The following is a 21,825-nucleotide window of genomic DNA, read 5'->3' on the forward strand; positions in this document are numbered from 1 at the left end:
TGGGGTGAGGTGGGTGGGGTGGGGTGGGTGGGTGAGGTGGGTGGGTGAGGTGAGGTGGGTGGGGTGGGTGGGGTGGGTGAGGTGGGTGGGTGGGGTGAGGTGGGTGGGGTGGGGTGGGTGGGTGAGGTGGGTGGGTGAGGTGAGGTGGGTGGGGTGGGTGGGGTGGGTGAGGTGGGTGGAGTGGGGTGTGGTGGGTGCGTGTTGTTGTTGGTGGCGTTGGCGGTGGCGTTGGCGGTGGTGGCGGTGGTGGTGGTTGTGGTGGTTGTGGTGGTGGTGGTGGTTGTGGTGGTGGTGGTGGTGGTGGCGGTGGTGGTTGTGGCGGTGGTGGTGGTGGTTGTGGTGATGCCCGCCGGTTTGCCGCAGGTGGACTTTGCGAACCGGGACAGCCAGGCGGCGTTCTACCATGTCATGGAGCGCTCAGGCCAGGACGTGCGTGAGTGCATCCGTGACCACGACGCCTACTTCGATCGCAGGTGCCTCGCCCGCCACCACCACCACCATCACCACCACCACTCCACAAACACCACCAACACTACCATCATCACCACCATCACCACCACCATCATCACTCCACAAACACCACCAACACTACTACCATCATCATCATCACCACTCCACAAACACCACCAACACTACCATCACCATCATCACTTCACAAACACCACCACCACCACCATCATCATCACTCCACAAACACCACAAACACTACTACCATCATCACCATCATCACTTCACAAACACCACCACCAACACCATCATCATCACTCCACAAACACCACCATCATCATCACCACCATCATCACTCCACAAACACCACCACCATCATCATCACCACTCCACAAAACACCATCACTCCACAAACACCACCACCACTACCATCATCATCACTCCACAAACACCACCATCACCATCATCATCACTCCACAAACACCACCACCACTACCATCATCATCACTCCACAAACACCACCAACACTACCATCATCATCACCACCACTCCACAAACACTACCATCATCACCATCATCATCACCACTCCACAAACACCACCATCACCACCACCACTCCACAAACACCACCATCATCACCATCATCATCACTCCACAAACACCACCACCACCACCATCACCACCACCACTTCACAAACACCACCAACACTACCATCATCACCATCATCATCACTCCACAAACACCACAAACACCATCATCACCACCATCATCACTCCACAAACACCACCATCATCATCATCACCACCATCATCACTCCACAAACACCACCAACATCATCATCATCATCACTCCACAAACACCACCAACACTACCACCATCATCACCACCACTCCACAAACACCACAAACACTACCATCATCACCATCATCATCATCACTCCACAAACACCACCACCACCACCACCATCATCACCACCACTCCACAAACACCACAAACACTACCATCATCATCATCATCACTCCACAAACACCACAAACACCACAAACACTACTACCATCATCATCACCATCATCACCATCACTCCACAAACACCACCAACACTACCATCACCACTCCACAAACACCACCACCATCATCATCATCACTCCACAAACACCACCAACACTACCATCATCATCACTCCACAAACACCACCACCATCATCATCACTCCACAAACACCACCAACACTACCATCATCATCAATCCACAAACACCACCACTACTACCATCATCATCACTCCACAAACACCACCATCACCACCATCATCACTCCACAAACACCACCACCACTACCGACACCATCATCATCACTCCACAAACACCACCACCAACACCATCATCATCACAGATCATCACCACTCCACAAACACCACCATCATCATCATCACCACTCCACAAACACCACCAACACTACCATCATCACCATCACTCCACAAACACCACCAACACTACCATCATCACCATCACTCCACAAACACCACCAACACTACCATCATCATCACCACCACTCCACAAACACCAAACACTACCATCATCATCACCACCACTCCACAAACACCACCAACACTACCATCACCACTCCACAAACACCACCAACATCATCATCACTCCACAAACACCACCAACATCATCATCACTCCACAAACACCACCACCACCATCATCATCACTCCACAAACACCACCACCACCATCATCATCACTCCACAAACACCACCACTACCATCATCATCACTCCACAAACACCACCAACACCACCACCACCACCATCATCACCACCACTCCACAAACACCACCATCATCATCATCACTCCACAAACACCACCAACACTACCATCATCATCATCATCACTCCACAAACACCACCACCACCATCATCATCATCACTCCACAAACACCACCACCACTACCATCATCATCACGCCATAAACACCACCACCACCATCATCATCACTCCACAAACACTACCACCACCACCACCATCACCACTCCACAACCACCACCATCATCACTCCGCAAGCACCACCACTACCATCATCAATCCACAAACACCACCACCATCATCACTCCACAAACACCACCACCACCATCATCACTCCAACCACCACCACTACCGTCACTCCAAACGCCACAGCCACCGCCGCTACCATCGTCGTCACCCCGCCGCTCACCGCACCCCTCTTACCCCTTCCGCTGGCGCCCGTGTCCAGCCGCGACGAGCGTCGCATCTCGTACCACGAGTACGTAGCGGAGCGCTCGTACTACGAGGCCCTTCGCGGCGCGCCGGCTGGCGGCTCCGGCGGCGGCTCCGGCAACGGCGGCGGCTCCGGCGGCGGCTCCGGCGGCGGCGGCGGCTCCGGCGGCGGCGGCTCCGGCGGCGGCGCCGGCTTCCACGACGACTCGCGGAGGGAATACCACGGCAGGCGCGGCAGCAGCGGCGGCGGCGGCGGCGGCGGCGATTACTACTCGGACTGGGAGCCCTACCACAACCAGCACCAACCAGCACCACCACCACCACAACCAGCAGCAGCAGCAGCAGCACCACCAGCACCACCACAACCAGCACCACCACCACCAGCAGCAGCAGCACCAGCAGCACCACCACCAGCAGCACCACCACCAGCAGCAGCACCACCACCACCACGATTTCTACGACCCACGCTACTACGACGATCCGCCGCCGCCGCTGCCGCCGCCGCCGCCCCCGCCGCCGATGTCCCACCCGCCGGCGCCGCTTCCGTCGCAGCCGCAGCCGGTGCAGCAGCAGCAGCAGCAGCAGCAGCAGCAGCAGGCGCCCCACCGAGACTACCGTAGCTACCGCGACCCCTACGAACAGGACATCCGCGAGTACTCGTTCCGGCGCAAACAGGAGCGCGAGCGCGAGCTCTACGAGTCGTCGGCGTCCGCCGCGGCCGCAGCCGCGGCCGCGGCCGCGGCCGCGGCGCCGGAGCGCGGCCGCCAGCAGCACCAGCAGCCCGCGCCGCCGCCGATCCAGTCGCAGGTGCAGCTGGCGCCGCAGAAGGACTACAGCCCCGGCGCGGGGGCCCGGCGGGCGCGCAGCTCCTCCGCGGGGCTGTCGGCCGGGAGCGGCGAGGCCGAGGCGCCGGCGGCTCGGGCCGGCTGCTACGGCAAGGCGGCGCCGGCGTCCCACCGCGAGCGCGGGCGGGCGGACGGCAAGCGGGGCGACGGAGGCGCCGGGGAGTGGGGGAAGGCGGCGGCGGCGGCGGCGTACAAGCCGGACGGCGCCGGCAGGGAGCAACGGCAACGCAAGGAGAAGCCGCCGTCCCGGCGCGAGCGCCGCGCCGGCAGCGACAAGTCGACCACCTCGTCCTCGTCTGACCGCTTCGGCAGGGACAAGGCGGAGAAGGTGCCGGAGAAGCCGGCGGAGAAGCCGGCGCGGGCGACGGCGTCGCACAGGGGCGGCCGGGATTCTCCCGGCCCGCAGCCGGCTGCCTCCACCGCCGCCACCGGGACGGACGATCGGCCGGAGGCGGCGCCGCCGAGGAGCAAGAGCTCGGGCGGCGGCGAGCGCCGCCTGGAGTCGGCGGTGACGCGGGTCGGCGAGCGTGGCAAGCGCGGCCACGACGCGCCGCCGGTGCCGCCGGCGGTGCCGCCGGTGTTGCCGGCGGTGTTGCCGGCTGCGGCGGCTGCGGCGGCGCCGGCTGCCGCCGGTGCCGCGTGGGGTGAGGCTCATCGCGAGAGGACGGCGCCGGCGGAGGAGAGGGAGCGGGAGGGGAGGAGCCGGCACAGGAGAGAGAAGCACCACCACCACCAGCACCACCACCAGCAGCACCAGCAGCAGCAGCAGCAGCTGGCGACAGAAGCTGCGGAACCGTCGATGGCGCAGCAGCAGCAGCAGCAGCAGCAGCAGCCCCAGGACGAGGCGGAGCGGGAGAAGCTGGAGGCACGCAAGCGCCGTTTCGCCGAATCCCAGCAGAAGAAATCGCCGGCCGGCCCCGTGCCGTCCTCGGCGGCTCCGGCGGCGGCGGCAGAGGCGGCGACGCCGGCCGCTCCGGCCGAAAGGAGGAAGGAGTCCCGGTCGGAGCACCGCCGATCGAGGGGGGAGAAGGCGGCGGCGTTGGCGCCGGCGGGCGCCAACGCCGGCGCCGGAGCAGCCGCCGCCGCTGCATCCTCTTCCTCGTCGTCCTCGTCCTCGTCCTCCCTGTCGCCGGCGCCGAACGGCGCCGACGTCGGCGGGCAGCCGCCGGCGAAGAAAACCGGCGGTGGTGAGACAAAGTCAACGCCGGCGGTGGCCGGGCACCACCACCACCACCCGCACCACCCGCACCACCGTCACCACCACCACCACCACCACAACCACCACCGTCAGCCGGAGACTCAGGCGGCGCGCGGGGCGCAAGCTCCGCCCGCCGCCGTACCGGCGCCGGCCGTCGAGCACCAGCACCAGCAGCAGCACCGCAGGGGCAGGAGCAGGAGCAGCACCAGCGGCAGGATCTCTCGCCGCGCAAGCTGCCCGGCGACCGCCTCTGCATCGACATCGACCACTCGCAGGGCTACCGCAAGCAGATGGAGAAGTCTCGGCGCCTGCAGCTGCAGCAGCAGGAAGCGGCGGCGGCGGCGGTGGTGGCGGTGGCGGTGGTGGCGCTCGACGGGCAGCGGCCGCCGGCGGCGGTGACGACGCCGACGACGCCGGCGACGCCGGCGACGTCGGCGGCGCCGGCGGCCGCCCCCGACCGCTCGCCGCCGGCCAAACGCCGACGCCTCGAGCGAAACTACCGCCCGCCGCCGGCGTCGGAAGGGGAGCGGCCGGCGGTGCCGGCGGCTGCCGCCGGCGCCGGCGCCGTCGGCGGCGAAGACGGCGGGGAGACGGCGAAGCCGGCGCCGGGACGGCACTCGCCGCTGTCGCCGTGGGAACCGGACGGGCGCACGGCGGCCGCGGAGATCGGCGAGGCGAGGAGGCTGGTCCGGCGGCGGCGGCGGCGGCGGCGGCGGCCGGAGCGCGGTCCCTGACACGGCGGAGGCGCCGACGGAGGCGCCGCTGGCGGCGGCGGCGGCGGTGCCGGCGGCGTTCCACAGCTGCGCCGTGAAGCGCGAGGGGATCCGACGGCGCCCGGCGCGGGAGCTGGAGCCGGGAGAAGTCCGCTCGGACTCTGACGAGGAGGCGGCGGCGGCGGGCGGTGGCGCCGGCGCCGGCCAAGTCGGCCCGGGGCGCCGGCGCGGCGCCGGCGGTCCCCTCGTCCTCGTCGCCGCCGCCGCAGGTCGCCGTCAACGCCGTCGGCGCCACCAGGCCGCCGTTCCTGCCGCATAAGGAGAGGGCGGCCGGTCCCTCGCCGTCGGCGTCGGCCTCGGCCGCCGGCGCCGGCGCCGGCGCCGCCGCCGCCCCGGCCGCGGCGGCGGCGGCGGCGGTGAGCGCCGACACGAAGGCGCTGCTCGAGCGGGCCAAGTCGCTGTCGAGCAAGCGGGATGAGCACTGGCCCTTCCTCGACTTCCCCGGGTCGCCTTTCGGGCGGTTCGGCGCCGGCGGGAGGGCCGGCAGTGCCGCCGGCGGCGCCGCCGGCGGCACTGCCGGCGGCGGCGGCGGCGGCGGCGTAGGGGCTGGCGCTGGAACGGAGAGCAGGCCGACGCCGCTGTGGTGAGAGATGCCCACTCACTCGGCCATTCACTCACTCACCCACTCAGCTACTCACCCACCCACCCGCCCACCCACTCACCCACCCACCCACTCACCCACCCACTCACCCACCCACTCACCCACTCACCCATCCACCCACCCGCTCACCCACCCACTCACCCACCCACCCGCTCACCCACTCACTCACCCACCCACCCACTCACCCACCCACCCGCTCACCCACCCACTCACCCACTCACCCATCCACCCACCCGCTCACCCACCCACTCACCCACCCACTCACCCTTCCCGGCCCTCTCCGCCCACCACGCCCCCGCCAGGTACCAGAAGAAAAAGAAGCGGATGGATGTCTCCGCTGACGCCCACCGTCTGGACTCCTCCTCCTCTCCTCCGCCCTCCTCCTCCTCGTCCACCACCACCGCCTCCGCCCCGTTATCATCGTCGGCGCCACCTCCGACGTCGTCCTCGCTGACCGGCTCCTCCTCATCGGCGTCCTTCTCGGCTCCCTCCTCATCCTCGTCCGGGTCATCGTCGTCCGCATCGTCGGCGGCGGCGGCGACAGCGGCACCGGCCGCCCCCGACGAGGAGGAGAAGGGGGCGGCCGCGGGGGGTGGCGGCGCCGGTGGCACCGGCGGTGCCGGCGGTGCCGGCGGTGGCGGCGGCGGAGCGACGTGTCGCCACCTCTTCGCGTCACGCTTCCTACACAGCTCCATCTTCGAGCAGGACTCGAAGAGGCTCGAGCACCTGGAGCGGAGGGAGAGCGGCGAGGAGGGCGGCGCCGGTGGCGCCGGTGGCACCGGCGGCGGAGCCGTGGCCGCGCCGGCGCCGGACTCGACGGCCGGCGGCGGCCGGCGGCGGCGGCGGCGGCGGTGCCAGCGGCAGGAGACTCCACGCAGCGGTGCAGGTCAGGGTTCTTGTCTGTGGGTGTCCGTGTACGGGTCTCTGTGGGTCTCTGTGTGGTGAGTCTGTGGGTGTCTGTGTGTGGTGAGTCTGTGGGTCTCTGTGTGGTGAGTCTGTGGGTCTCTGTGTGGTGAGTCTGTGGGTGAATGTGTGGTGAGTCTGGGTCTCTGTGTGGTGAGTCTGTGGGTGAATGTGTGGTGAGTCTGTGGGTCTCTGTGTGGTGAGTCTGTGGGTCTCTGTGTGTGGTGAGTCTGTGGGTCTCTGTGTGGTGAGTCCGTGGAATGTTCGAACGCTCACTGCGGAGGAGAGGCTGCCACTCCTCTGTCGGGAGCTGGACCGGTACCGCCTGGATCTGTGTGGCATTCCAGAGGTCCGGTGGACCGGCTCTGGCTCCTGCCACCATGAGGGGTGGACAGTCCTCTACTCGGGGCAGCAGACTGCCAAACAACAGGGTGTGGCTCTTCTTTTGAACAAAAGAATGAAGGGGGCGTGGGAGCTTGGCGGTGAGGTGTGGGAAGCTGTAAGCCCCAGGCTACTTTGGGCTCGCCTTCCCATCAACCGGAGGCGAGGAATGGTGGTCGTGGTTACTTATGCCCCCACCGAAGATGAACATCCGTGGAGGGATGCAGGCAAAGCCGATGAGTCAGATGCCTTCTATGACCTCCTGTCACAGGTGCTGGCTAAAGTGGCCCCTCGGGATAGAGTCATCTTGTTGGGTGACTTCAATGCCCGAGTTGGCCATGATACTGGCACCTGGTCTGGAGTGATTGGAGGGCATGGGCCAGATCAGCTCATTAACAACGCTAGGAGGCTGCTAGATTTGTGTGCAGCCTATGGGCTTGTAATTACCAACACGCTGTTCCGGCATCGGCGCATCCACACAACATCATGGATGCATGCCGGGTCCAAGCAAGAACATCTGCTGGACTACATAGTGACGGACCAGCGGATGCGAGCCCATGTCCTTGACACCAGGACCTACCGTGGAGCTGATCTGCCCTCTGACCATCGACTAGTCATCTGTAAGATGCGCCTGCCATTCTTCCACTCCCGTGGTGGGTGTACACCCAGGACCCCATTCCAACCTAAAGTGGCCTGGTCTCAGCTATCTGATGAAAGTTGCAAGCGAGAATTTCATCATCGCTTGCGGCTGGGATTGGCATCGTCCCCGACTCCTTCTGATGTCGAGGGTAAATGGGCGAGGTTTAGGACTGTGACTCATGCAGCTGCAATGGCTGCTTTGGGTACGCGGTCCAGACCTCCCCAGAGACCCTGGCTGACAGAGGAGGTGTTCAGGATGGTTGAGAAAAAAAGCGACAGGCCCACTGTCATCGGCTACAGAATCCCACGTCAGAGAATGAGGAGGCTTACCGCAGCCTTCGCTCGGAGATTCGGAGAGCCGTGAGGCGCTGCAAGGATGGGTGGTGGTCGCGGGTTGCTGAGGAGATGGAGTCTGCCTCAGTGGCCCGTGATCACAAATCTCTATTTAACTCCATCAAAAAAGTAATCTGCAGCGCCACACCTATTACCATCATTAGGGGAAAAAACGGTGACCCAATCTCCGACCCCCAGGAACACGTTTGCAGATTTGCTGAGCATTTCTGTGAGGTCCTGGGGGAGGGAAAATCCCTCAGCCAGGAAAACATCGTGGCACAAAGTGAGGATTACCCTGCTGAGGCTGCGGTGCCTCAAATATTGGAAGAAGTCACCCCCTGTGAGTGGCTGGCTGAGGTGCCATCTGTTGAGGAAGTACTGAAGGCAATCCGGAGTCTGAGACCAGGAAAGGCAGCGGGCAGAGATGATCTCCCAAGCAAAATGCTGAGGGAGGGCGGCGTTTGTGCACAGACTGCCCTATATGACATCATAACAACAGTCTGGACCACTGGACGGGTTCCGCAGGATTGGAAGGATGCCCTGGTGGTCCCCCTCTTTAAGAAGGGGGACCGCACAGACTGTAACAACTATAGGGGCATCTCACTCCTCAGTGTGCCGGGAAAGGTCCTGGCAAGGATTATTCAACATCGCCTTGCCAGGCACGCTGAGGAGAGGCTTGCGGAGCCCCATATGCGGTTTCAGGAAAGGGCGGTCCTGCACAGATGCCATATTTTCTGTCCGTCTGCTACAGAAGAGGTGTAGGGAATTCCAACAAGACCTACATCTCTGCTTTATTGACCTGGTCAAGGCCTATGATACCATCAGTAGGCCTGGGCTCTGGGTTGTTCTTCGTGCTTTTGGAGTACCTGACCCTCTGCTCACGATCATTAAGGACCTTCATGATGGTGAGCGGGCCCGGGTAAAACTACGTGGCCGGGAGTCAGAGCCATTCCCTGTTAACCTTGGGGTGCGACAGGGATGTCCTTTGGCTCCCACATTATTTAACATCTATTTTGACCACGTAGTTCGTGAAGCCTTCAATAGCTGTACCGGGGGAATCTCCATATAGTACAGATATAATGGGAGGCTGATCGACGCCAGGGTGCGGTCAAGGGATGGCTCCCTATTGCTCAACCACGTTATGTATGCTGATGAGTTGGTAATAGCTGCACATTCGGAGGAGGAATTGGAGACGCTCCTGCTGAGACTGGAGCGTGCCACTAAGAGGTGGGGCCTTACCATCAGCCCCACCAAAACTAAGCACCTGCCTGGGTATTTTGTACCATCGGACACTCCACCCCCACAACTCCCAATCGGTGATGGGGCAGTTGTGGAGAGAGTGGAGAATTTCCCATACCTGGGCAGTGTGCTCATGACCGGCTTCAGTTTAACAGCAGAGGTCTCACTCCGAATCAGTCGAGTGGCAATATTTTTTCATCGGTTGTGTGACGCTGTGTGGAAGCTACCTGGTCTGTCGCTCCGCACGAAGCTTCGGGTCTTCTCGGCCACGGTCATTCCCTCCCTTCTCTACGCTTGCGAAACGTGGACCCCCCTAATGGAACATCTTCGCCGGTTAGAAACATTTAGGCTGGCCTGCCTACGATCCATCCTGGGTTTAACCAGACTGGATTGTGTGAGGAGCTCAAAAATCCTTGAAAGATCTGGGCAAGGTCCCATCGGTGAGCTCCTCCGGCGGGGAAAGCTGCGATGGCTAGGTCATGTAGCCTGCATGCCCAGCCACCGCATGCCGAAACAGCTTTTGTTCGGCCGGATTGAGGGGGCTAAGCGGGCGCGGCATGGGCTAGAGAAGAGATGGAGTGATGTGGTACAGGAGGACGTGGAGCTGAGTGGACTTGCCGATGACTGGTACCAGCGGTGTCAAGATCGGCCTCTGTGGAGGAGGCTCGTGAAGGACGCTACTGGGCAGTTGGAGGCAGTCGCCCTCCAACAACAACGGAGGGCGGAGGAGCGACGCTCACAACGAGCGGAGCGCCGGGTGGCTAAAGCACAGCAGGTTGGCACAGTAGGGGGCACAGGTGGTGTATCAGCCAGTCATCTCAGTCAGTCGACCCGTGGCACCTGGGTCTGCCCCGTGACCTCCTCCCAGCGGGCGTTCGACACTTCACGTTTCCTCAGGGTGCACATAGTCTGGCACAAGCGTCGTGGTGACGTCACCGCCACTTAGTGGCGATTGGCGGTTGTTGTTGTTGGTGAGTCTGTGGGTCTCTGTGTGGTGAGTCTGTGGGTCTCTGTGTGGTGAGTCTGTGGGTCTCTGTGTGGTGGGTCTCTTTGTGCTGAGTCTCTGGGTCTCTGTGTGCTGAGTCTGTGGGTCTCTGTGTGGTGAGTCTGTGGGTCTCTGTGTGGTGGTTCTCTGTATGCTGAGTCTCTGGGTCTCTGTGTGGTGAGTCTGTGGGTCTCTGTGTGGTGAGTCTGTGGGTCTCTGTGTGGTGAGTCTGTGGGTCTCTGTGTGGTGAGTCTGTGGGTCTCTGTGTGGTGGGTCTCTGTGTGCTGAGTCTCTGGGTCTCTGTGTGGTGAGTCTGTGGGTCTCTGTGTGGTGAGTCTGTGGGTCTCTGTGTGGTGAGTCTGTGGGTCTCTGTGTGGTGAGTCTGTGGGTCTCTGTGTGGTGAATCTGTGGGTCTCTGTGTGCTGAGTCTGTGGGTCTCTGTGTGAGTCATCACCACGCTGCCTTTCTCTCCCCTACCGCCCACCTCCCCTGTTGCCGACAGAGCGCCAGCAGCAGCATCTGCAGCAGCATCATCAGCAGCACCAGCGGCATCATCAGCAGCAGCGGCGGCGGCGGCGGCATCAGCGACACCGACCTCGAACCCAACGTTGGGCTGTTCCACAGCCGTTACGTCGAACTCACGAGGCAACAGCAGCAGCAGAGAAGCAGGGAGCAGCAGGAGCAGCAAAAGCAGCAGCAGCAGGAGCAGCAGCAGAAGCAGCAAAAGCAGCAAAAGCAGCAGCAGGAGGAGCAGCAAAAGCAGCAGCAGCAGCAGGAAGCTTCGATGGCGGCGGCGGCAGTTTCGTCAAAGACTTCCACAGAGATTGCGTCAAAAGTACAACAGCAGCAGCAGCAGAATCAGCAGCAGCAGCAGCAGAATCAGCAGCAGCAGCAGCAGCAGAATCCTCTGCATCAGAATCATCAGCAGCAACAGAATCACCAGCAGCAGCAGCAACAGAATCACCAGCAGCTTCAACAGAATCACCAGCAGCAGCAGCAGCAACAGAATCACCAGCAGCAGCAACAGAATCACCAGCAGCAGCAACAGAATCACCAGCAGCAGCAGCAGCAGCAACAGAATCACCAGCAGCAGCAACAACAACATAATCACCAGCAGCAGCAGCAGCAACAGAATCACCAGCAGCAGCAACAGAATCACCAGCAGCAGCAGCAACAGCAACAGAATCACCAGCAGCAGCAACAACAACAGAATCACCAGCAGCAGCAACAACAACAACAACAGAATCACCAGCAGCAGCAGCAACAGAATCACCAGCAGCAGCAACAACAACAACAGAATCACCAGCAGCAGCAGCAGCAGCTGGCGCCCGAGCGGAGCCATCCGAGCGACCAGCGGCGACGAGAGGAGGCGCCAGTGCCACCCGAGTGCGGCCGGGACGTGAAGCCGCTCCCGGTTCCAGCTGCTGCTGCTGCTCCGCCGGCAGCAGCGCCGGCAGCAGCTCCGCCGGCAGCAGCGCCGGCAGCAGCGGCAGCAGCGAGAGACGTCGCCGACTCAACGAGGGGCGAGCGCGAGACGGCGCCTGTCCCTTGCGACCAGCGGGTCGGGCGGCAGGCTTCTGTTAAGAGGAGTGGGAAACAGCGGGCGGCACCGGCGGCACCGGCGGCACCGGCGCCAGCTCCGCCGGCGGCACAGGAAGCACCGGCAGAAGCAGCGGTCGCAGCAAGCGGCGCTTCGAACGGCACCCACGTCGGCTCGGACGAGACCGGCGCCAGACGGCCGCCGTCGCCGGCGCCCGCGGCCGCGGAAGCCGAGGAGCCGCCGCCGGCGGTGAGGTCGGCCAAGGCGGCGAGGGCGGAGCCGGCGGCGGTAGCGGCCGAGGCGCAAGCGGAGACGGACGCCGGCGATTCGGCGTCGCCGGAGAAGCGCCGGCAGCCGCAGCATTCGCCGGCGCCGAAAGCGAAGAGGGCCCGCTCGTCCGGCGCGCAGCAAACCGCCGCGGCGGCGGCGGCGCCGCCGCCGGCGTCGGCGGCGTCGCCGGCCGTCGAAGACGCGGCGGCGTCGGCGGCGGTTGCGGCGACCGCGACCAGCACGAGGAAGAGCGAGCGGATCGGCACCACCGCCGACAAGACCCGGCGCGCGCTGTCGCCCAGGCGCGCCGCCGCCAAAACGGCGCCGGCAGAGCGTGAAGAGGCCGAGGCGGTTGCTGCGCCGGCGACGACGGCGGCAGTCGCCGCCACCACCACCACGCGCGGCGCCCGGCACGCGGCCAAGAGCGCCGGCGCCGCGGAGAAGTCGCCGGGGAAGCCGGCGGCGAGGCGAGCGTCGGGCGCCGACAACGAAGCGGGCGAGGCCGGCGCCGCGGCCGTGCCGGCGGCGGTGCCGGTGCCGGTGGCCGGCACCGGCACCGGCGCCGGCGAGACGGGCCGAGTGCGACGACGCAACGTGAAGTCCGTGTACGCGACGGTGCGGATCGAGGAGACGCAGCAGCAGCAGCTGGCGCCAGCCTCAGCCGCGGCGGCTGTGGACAGCAGCAGCAGCAGCACCGCCGCCCGGCCGGCTCGCAAGCGGAACGCCGGCGAGCAGCAGCCGGCGGCGGCGGCGGCCGTGCCGGCGGCGGCGCCGGCGGCTCGGAGAGGGCGCCCTCCTAAGGGCGGGCGCCGGAGGACGGGAGACTCTGCGCCGGAGGAGAACTCGGAGGAGGCGCCAGCGGACGGCGAGCCCTGGAGCTCCCCCGCGGCGGCGCCGGCGGTGCCGGCGGCACCGGCGCCGGCGCCGGTGCCGCCGCCGACGCCGGCGGACGAACCGAAGGGCGACGGCGGAAGGAAATCGGCGGCGCCGGCGGTCCGACCGCGGCGCCAGCGGTCGCGTCGGCTGTCCGAGCGCGAGCGGCTGGAGAGCAACGAGGAGGGGGAGGACGAGGAGGAGGAGGAGGAGGAGGGCGAGGAGGAGGAGGGCGACGTCGAACCGCCGGCGCCGCCGCAGACGCCGCCGGCGGTTCGTCGGCGGCCGCCGGCGGGCAAGGAGCCGTCGGCGCAAGAGGAGCCGGCGGCCGTGACGGCGCCGGCGGAGGAGGGGCGGCCGAGGGGAGGGCGCCAGCGCAGGAACCGGCAGAGGAGCCGGTCGCGAGAGGCGGCGGCGGCGGTGGCGGCGGTGGTGGCGGAGGTGGATGAGCCGTTCTTTCGGAGTGGCAGGGAGCACCGGAGCAGCAGGGCCCAGCAGCAGCAACAGCAGCAGCAGCAGCAGGCGAGGTCGGCCGGGCGCAAGCGGCGGCGCAGCAGCGCCGGCGCGACCGCGGCCGCGGCCGCCGCCGACTGCAACGAGGAGGAGGAGGAGGAGGAGGCGGTGGTGGCCGAGAGGGAAGATGAGGAGGAGGAGAAGGAGGAGAAGGAGGAGGAGAAGGAGGAGGAGAAGGAGGAGGCGGTGGCGGGCGGCGAGGGCGCCGGCTTGTCTCGCAAGCGGCAGGAGGAGCTGGAGCGCGCCGTGCACAGCCTCGAGGCGCCGGCTGCGGCGGCGGCAAACGAAGACGAGGGGCCAAAGCGGCGGCGGCGGCGGCAGCCGGTGAAGGAGGAGGAGGGGGAGGCGGTGACGGGCGCCGTCGATGAGAAGGTGGAGACGGAGTTGGCGGCGGCCATCGACTCGATCATGCCGGACGAGACGTCCCTGGACGGCGCCGGCGCCGGCGGCGACCCCGGGCGGGCGCTCGGAGCGGCGGTGACGGCGCCGCCGGCGGCGGAGATGAGGTCCCCGAAACGACGGACGACGGCGGCGGCGGCGGCGGCACCGGCGAGGGGACGAGGGCGCGGGCGCCGCCTCGGCGCCGGCTCGGGAGCCCTCGGCAAGAGCGACGTTTCGGACAGCGCCAGCGAGTCGGAGTCGTCTGTCGACGCGGCTTCGTCGGCGGCGCCGGCGGCGGTGACGTCCGTGGCGGCGGCGGCGGCACCGGCAGCAGGGCCGGCAGCTGCACCAGCGGCGCCGGTCGCGGGAGCAGCGGCGCCGGCAGCTGCGGTGTTGGCGCCGGTGCCAACGGCGGCACCAACTCCAACGCCGGCGCCGACGGCGGTGCCGGTGCCGACGCCGGCGTCACCTGCGCCGGCGCAAGCGGCAAAACTGGCCGTCGAGCAGCCGCCGCCGCCGGCGGCTGCCCTACCGCTCGCGCTGCCGGCGCAAGCGGAGACGAGGCACCGGCTACCAACGCCGCGCTTCCTCCTGTCTTCGCCGCCGGGCGGCTCCGTCGCCGGCGCTTTTGCCGGGATGGCGAGGACGCAGCCCGCGGCCGGCGCGGCCGCGGGCTCCGCCGGCGCCGGCGGCGGCGGCGTCGGCGGCCACCTGGTGCCGCCGCTGCCGGCGCTGGCGAACCTCCCTCAGCCGCCGCCGCTGTCCCTGCCCCCGGACTTTGCCAGCTGCCAGCAGCAGCCCTACCTCCGGCACCAGCACCAGCACCAGCAGCACCAGCAGCAGCAGCAGTCGATAGTGTCGGGGCTGCTCACGCCGCCACCTTCGAGGTTCGGGGTGTCCATCGCAAGCCTGGCGCCGGCGCCACACGACGGCTCGCGGAGGTCGCCGGTTCCCTTGCACCAGCAGCACCAGCAGCAGCACAACCAGCAGCACAACCAGCAGCATCACAACCAGCAGCAGCACAACCAGCAGCACAACCAGCAGCACAACCAGCAGCATCACAACCAGCAGGCGCCGGCTCCCCCCGACACGAAGGCCTCGGACATCGACCCGAGCGCCAGCACGTTGCGCAAGATCCTCATGGAGCCCAAGTACGTGCCGGCGCACACGCTGGCGCCCACCTACGTGACGGCGAGCGTCGCCGAGCCGCTGGTGACCGCGGCGCCGTCGCTCTCCCCGCCGGCGCCGGTGGTGCCGGCGCCGGCGCGAGGCTTCGGCGCCGGCGCCGGTGGGCCGCACGCGGCGCCGCCGGCAGTGCCGGCGCCGAAGCAGCAGCAGCAGCAGCAGCAGCTGCTGTCGCTGACGGCCGGCGGGGGCGATCCGTCGGCTGTCATCGTGACGGCCGAGCGGCGCCAGCTGCCGGCGTCCCCTCGCTCCGTCATCAGCCCGCCGGTGCGCGCCTCCACCGCCTCCGCCGCCTCCTCCGCCGCCTCCGCCGCCTCCGCCGCCTCCTCCGCCGCCTCCGCCGCCTCCTCCGCCGCCTCCTCGTCCTCTTCATCCACCGCCTCCTCCTCCTCCGCCTCTCCCTCGGCGGCCGACGACAAGCCGCAGCAGCAGCAGCAGCAGGCGGCGCCCGAGCCGGCCGTGCCGACGGCGCCCAAGCAGCGCTACAAAGCGGCGGTGGCGGCGGCGGCGGTGGTGGTGGCGGCGCCGGCGCCGGGCGACGCCGGCGGCGCCGTCGGCGAGGAGGCCTCCTTCCCCGCCCGCCCGTTCCCGACCGGCATGCCCTTCCTGCCGTACGAAGACACGCGGCACTGCGGCGCCGGCGTCGGTGCCGCCGCCGGCGCCGGCGTCTCCCTGGGGTTGCCGGCGGGCGCGGCTGGCGGAGCGGGAGGAGTTGGAGTTGGAGTTGGGGCTGGCGCCGGCGACGTGGTGAGCCTGGCGGGCGCCGGAGCGGGCCTGCGCGTCAAGACGAGCGAGGGCACCGTCGTGCTGCTCAGCCATTCGGGCCACAAGGCGGAGGGACCGCAGCGCGTCAGCGCCCCCATCAGCCAGATCCCGCCGGCCAGCTCCCTCGACGGCGCCGAGGCCGGGCAGGCGGCGCCGGCCGGCGGCGGCGGGGCGGCGCCGAACCCGGCGCCGAACCCGGTGCCGGTCGGCGTCGGCATCGGCGTCGGCGTGAAGATGTGCAAGGCCGTCGGCGATTCGATGGCGCAGCAGAGGCTGAGCGCGTCGCCGGGCGCCGGCTACGGCAAGGCGCACTCGCTGGCGCCGGGCCAGCAGTACCACCCCAGCCCTCCTCCTCCTCCTCCTCCTCCGCACCACCCGCATCACCACGTGATAGCGCTGCAGAAGCCGGACCATCACCATCACCACCACCACCAACAACAACAACATCATCATCATCATCACCAGCAGCAGCAGCATCACCATCAGCCGGCGCCACATCACGGCCACCACCACCACCACCACCAGCAGCAGCAGCAGCAGCAGCAGGGCGCCAGCGGCGGGCCCACCTCGGTCATCACCATCTCGTCGTCGGCGGCGTCGGCGCCGGCCTCTGCAAAGCTGTCGCATGCCGGGACGCAGCAGCAGCAGCAGCAGCAGCAGGAGGTGGTGGTGACGTTGGCGCAAGCGGAGGGGAAGCAGCAGCAGCAGCCGACGGCGCCGCCGCCGCTGGTGGTGGTGGTGAAGCAGGAGACGGCGTCGGCGAGCGTGATAGCGCTGGGCCACGACGCCGGCGGCACCGGCGGCACCGGCGGCACCGGCGGCGGCTACGGGCGCCACCAGGGAGCGCCGGCGGGCAGCCTCGGCTCGCAGGAGGTGCGGTGGGGGTGGTGGTGGTTGTGGGGGGTGATGGCGCTTGATCACGGCACTCTCTCGAAAGCTTCGGGTCAAGATAATGAATCGCAAGTGCTTAGCGAAACTAACCAAAAATATTACGTTTATATTTTAATTTTTTTTCGTGTGTGTGTGTGTTTGTGTGTGTTCGGTTTCCGGCGAAGTTTCTCCACCACACACACCACACACCACACACCGCACCGCACCGCGGTTTTCCTTTCCCGGCGCACCAGCGTTTGTTGCTCCACCGGATCGTTCGTGGGGGGGCCCCAAGCTCCAATGGGGGAGGGGGTGGAAATGGCGCCGCTAGTTTTTTGCGTCCGTACCTGGGCCACAGAGGAGCGAAAAACCGCCCCTTGGCGCGCGATGAATCGTCGCGTTTCGGGCGTCCGGCATCGCCGGCGGCCGGCGGCCGGTGGCCGGTGGCTCCTCGGGATGTTGACGGTGAGAAATTTGGAGCGGGGGGTGGGTGGGCGTTCCGGCACCTCTCCGTGGGACCCAGGGGCGGGGTTGGGTGCTGTGTTCGTGCTGTGCTAGGAATTCTCTCCGCTGGTTTACTGCAGCAGCAGCAGCAGTACCAGCAGCACCAGCAGCAGCAGTACCAGCAGCACCAGCAGCAGCAGTACCAGCACCAGCAGGGGATTATTGTGTCCGTCCGTCTGTCTGCCCGTCGTGCATTCATAAAAGTGGGAGGGAGGGGCTGGAAAAATCAGAATAGTTTCACGACGTTTCGATGGCCAGGCAAGCGATCGAAACGTCGACGATTTAGTATTATTATTATTATTTTTCTTCTCCTACGTGGCTTTACCGAAAGTACCGAGGAGTATACACGGAGGGGGAGGTCTTTGGAGTAAGTGTGCGAGTGTTTGTACGTCCTACACCTCTTCTGCAGGGTATGGACACGGCCACCGTGAACGCCACCCACCCACACGGCCACAGTGAACCCCACCCACCCACACGGACACCGTGAACCCCACCCACCCACACGGACGCCGTGAACCCCACCCACCCACACGGTCACCGTGAATCCCACCCACCCACACGGTCACCGTGAACCCCACCCACCCACACGGTCACCGTGAACCCCACCCACCCACACGGTCACCGTGAACCCCACCCACCCACACGGTCACAGTGAATCCCACCCACCCACACGGCCACCGTGAACCCCACCCACCCACACGGCCACCGTGAACGCCACCCACCCACACGGCCACAGTGAACCCCACCCACCCACACGGACGCCGTGAACCCCACCCACCCACACGGTCACCGTGAATCCCACCCACCCACACGGCCACCGTGAACCCCACCCACCCACACGGTCACCATGAACCCCACCCACCCACACGGCCACCGTGAACCCCACCCACCCACCCACACGGCCACCGTGAACCCCACCCACCCACCCACACGGCCACCGTGAACCCCACCCACCCACACGGCCACCGTGAACCCCACCCACCCACACGGCCTCCGTGAACCCCACCCACCCACCCACACGGCCACCGTGAACCCCACCCACCCACACGGTCACCGTGAACCCCACCCACCCACACGGCCGCCGTGAACCCCACCCACCCACACGGCCATCGTGAACCCCACCCACCCACACGGACACCGTGAACCCCACCCACCCACACGGCCACCGTGAACCCCACCCACCCACACGGACACCGTGAACCCCACCCACCCACACGGCCACCGTGAACCCCACCCACCCACACGGCCAACGTGAACCCCACCCACCCACCCACACGGCCTCCGTGAACCCCACCCACCCACCCACACGGACACAGTGAACCCCACCCACCCACACGGACACCGTGAACCCCACCCACCCACACGGCCACCGTGAACCCCACCCACCCACACGGCCAACGTGAACCCCACCCACCCACCCACACGGCCTCCGTGAACCCCACCCACCCACCCACACGGCCTCCGTGAACCCCACCCACCCACACGGCCATCGTGAACCCCACCCACCCACCCACACGGCCTCCGTGAACCCGACCCACCCACACGGTCACCGTGAACCCCACCCACCCACACGACCACCGTGAACCCCACCCACCCACACGGTCACAGTGAACCCCACCCACCCACACGACCACCGTGAACCCCACCCACCCACACGGACATCGTGAAAACCACCCACCCACACGGCCACAGTGAATCCCACCCACCCACACGGCCGCCGTGAACCCCACCCACCCACCCACACGGCCACCGTGAACCCCACCCACCCACCCACACGGCCTCCGTGAACCCCACCCACCCACCCACACGGCCTCCGTGAACCCCACCCACCCACACGACCACCGTGAACCCCACCCACCCACACGGACATCGTGAAAACCACCCACCCACACGGCCACAGTGAATCCCACCCACCCACACGGCCGCCGTGAACCCCACCCACCCACCCACACGGCCACCGTGAACCCCACCCACCCACCCACACGGCCTCCGTGAACCCCACCCACCCACACGGCCACCGTGAACCCCACCCACCCACCCACACGGCCACCGTCAACCCCACCCACCCACACACCGTGAACCCCACCCACCCACCCACACGGCCACCGTCAACCCCTCTGTTTCCCCGCTGCAGGTGGTGGTGATTGGCCCCTCGGGACTCTACGGCCATCCACCGCAGGACGAGCCTCCCGCCACGCCGGAGGCTCGCCGGGCCTACGACTCCTCCTCTCCCGGCGCCCCATCGCCCTCCGCCAAAACGGCCCAGCAGCAGCAGCAGCACCACCACCACCAGCACCAGCAGCAGCACCAGCAGCACCAGCAGCAGCACGGCGGGATGGGAGCAGCAGCCGGCAGTTTGTACCACGACTACCGTGGAGTCTATGGGGAGCCGCAGTACCGGCAGTTTGCCGGCGGCGGCGGCACCGGCGGTGCCGGCGGCCTGCCGCCTTCGAGGGGAATGGTGACCGTGCAGGTAGGAACCGGCCGCGGTTGGTGGGTTGGTTCTGTTTTCCTGAACATGGCACGGTGGGTGGTGGTGGTGGGTGATGGTGGTTGGTGGCGCGTGTGGTGTGTGTTGGTGGTGGTTGGCGGTGCGTGTGTGTGTGATGGTGGTGGTGCGTGTTGTGTGATGGTGGTGCGTGTGTGTGTTGGTGGTGTGTGTGATGGTGGTGGTGCGTGTTGTGTGATGGTGGTGGTGCGTGTTGTGTGATGGTGGTGTGTGTGATGGTGGTGGTGCGTGTTGTGTGATGGTGGTGGTGCGTGTGGTGTGTGATGGTGGTGGTGGTGCATGTGTGTGTGTGTGTGGTGGTGGTGCGTGTTGTGTGTTGTGTGATGGTGGTGGCGCGTGTTGTGTGATGGTGGTGGTGCGTGTGGTGTGTGATGGTGGTGCGTGTTGTGTGATGGTGGTGGTGGTGCATGTGTGTGTGTGTGGTGGTGGTGCGTGTTGTGTGTTGTGTGTTGGTGGTGGCGCGTGTTGTGTGATGGTGGTGGTGCGTGTGTGTGTGTGTGTGATGGTGGTGGTGCGTGTTGTGTGTTGGTGATGGTGCGTGTGTGTGATGGTGGTGGTGCGTGTTGTGTGATGGTGGTGGTGCGTGTGTGTGTGATGGTGGTGGTGCGTGTGTGTGTGTGATGGTGGTGGTGTGTGTTGTGTGATGGTGGTTGGTGGTGGTGCGTGTGGTGTGTGATGGTGGTGGTGCTGGTGCGTGTGGTGTGATGGTGGTGCATGTTGTGTGATGGTGGTGCGTGTGGTGTGATGGTGGTGGTGCGTGTTGTGTGATGGTGGTGGCGCGTGTTGTGTGATGGTGGTGGTGCATGTGTGTGTGATGGTGGTGCATGTTGTGTGATGGTGGTGCGTGTGGTGTGATGGTGGTGGTGCGTGTTGTGTGATGGTGGTGGCGCGTGTTGTGTGTTGGTGATGGTGCGTGTGTGTGATGGTGGTGGTGCGTGTTGTGTGTTGGTGGTGGTGCGTGTTGTGTGTTGGTGGTGGTGCGTGTGTGTGATGGTGGTGCGTGTGTGTGTGATGGTGGTGCGTGTTGTGTGATGGTGGTGGTGCGTGTGTGTGTGATGGTGGTGCGTGTGTGTGTGATGGTGGTGCGTGTTGTGTGATGGTGATGGTGCGTGTGTGTGTGATGGTGATGGTGGTGCGTGTTGTGTGATGGTGGTGGTGGTGCGTGTGTGATGGTGATGGTGGTGCGTGTTGTGTGATGGTGGTGGTGCGTGTGTGTGTGATGGTGGTGGTGCGTGTTGTGTGATGGTGGTGGTGCGTGTTGTGTGATGGTGGTTGTGCGTGTTGTGTGATGGTGGTGGTGCGTGTGGTGATGGTGGTGGTGCGTGTTGTGTGATGGTGCGTGTTGTGTGATGGTGGTGGTGCGTGTTGTGTGATGGTGGTGGTGGTGGCGCGTGTTGTGTGATGGTGGTGGTGCGTGTTGTGTGGTGGTGGTTGTGCGTGTTGTATGGTGGTGGTGGTGCGTGTGGTGATGGTGGTGGTGCGTGTGGTGATGGTGGTGGTGCGTGTGTGTGATGGTGGTGGTGCGTGTGGTGATGGTGGTGGTGCGTGTTGTGTGATTGTGGTGGTGCGTGTTGTGTGATGGTGGTGGTGGTGGCGCGTGTTGTGTGATGGTGGTGGTGCGTGTTGTGTGGTGGTGGTTGTGCGTGTTGTATGGTGGTGGTGGTGCGTGTGGTGATGGTGGTGGTGCGTGTGGTGATGGTGGTGGTGCGTGTGTGTGATGGTGGTGGTGCGTGTGGTGATGGTGGTGGTGCGTGTGTGTGATGGTGGTGGTGTGTGTTGTGTGATGGTGGTGGTGCGTGTGTGTGATGGTGGTGGTGTGTGTGTGATGGTGGTGGTG

At 65.7% G+C, this 21,825-nt stretch overlaps 1 protein-coding gene across 1 annotated transcript in view; it reads left to right on the forward strand.

The window, feature by feature from the left end:
• The first annotated feature begins 311 nt into the window (after positions 1 to 311).
• Positions 312 to 21,825, forward strand: part of LOC116958293 (uncharacterized) — a 32,489-nt gene continuing 10,975 nt past the window's right edge. The window contains 10 exon segments of the mRNA XM_076058443.1: positions 312 to 473; positions 2,698 to 3,250; positions 3,252 to 4,772; positions 4,775 to 5,272; positions 5,274 to 5,714; positions 5,716 to 6,080; positions 6,401 to 6,839; positions 6,841 to 6,984; positions 11,081 to 16,978; positions 19,614 to 19,952. Of these exon segments, the coding sequence (XP_075914558.1) occupies positions 343 to 473; positions 2,698 to 3,250; positions 3,252 to 4,772; positions 4,775 to 5,272; positions 5,274 to 5,714; positions 5,716 to 6,080; positions 6,401 to 6,839; positions 6,841 to 6,984; positions 11,081 to 16,978; positions 19,614 to 19,952 (10,329 nt within the window). The 5' untranslated portion in view covers positions 312 to 342.

This window comes from Petromyzon marinus (genome assembly GCF_048934315.1).
Source record: "Petromyzon marinus isolate PM22_M1 ecotype Great Lakes invasive population chromosome 75 unlocalized genomic scaffold, UKy_Petmar_22M1.pri1.0 chr75_unloc.1, whole genome shotgun sequence".
NCBI classification, from domain to species: domain Eukaryota; kingdom Metazoa; phylum Chordata; class Hyperoartia; order Petromyzontiformes; family Petromyzontidae; genus Petromyzon; species Petromyzon marinus.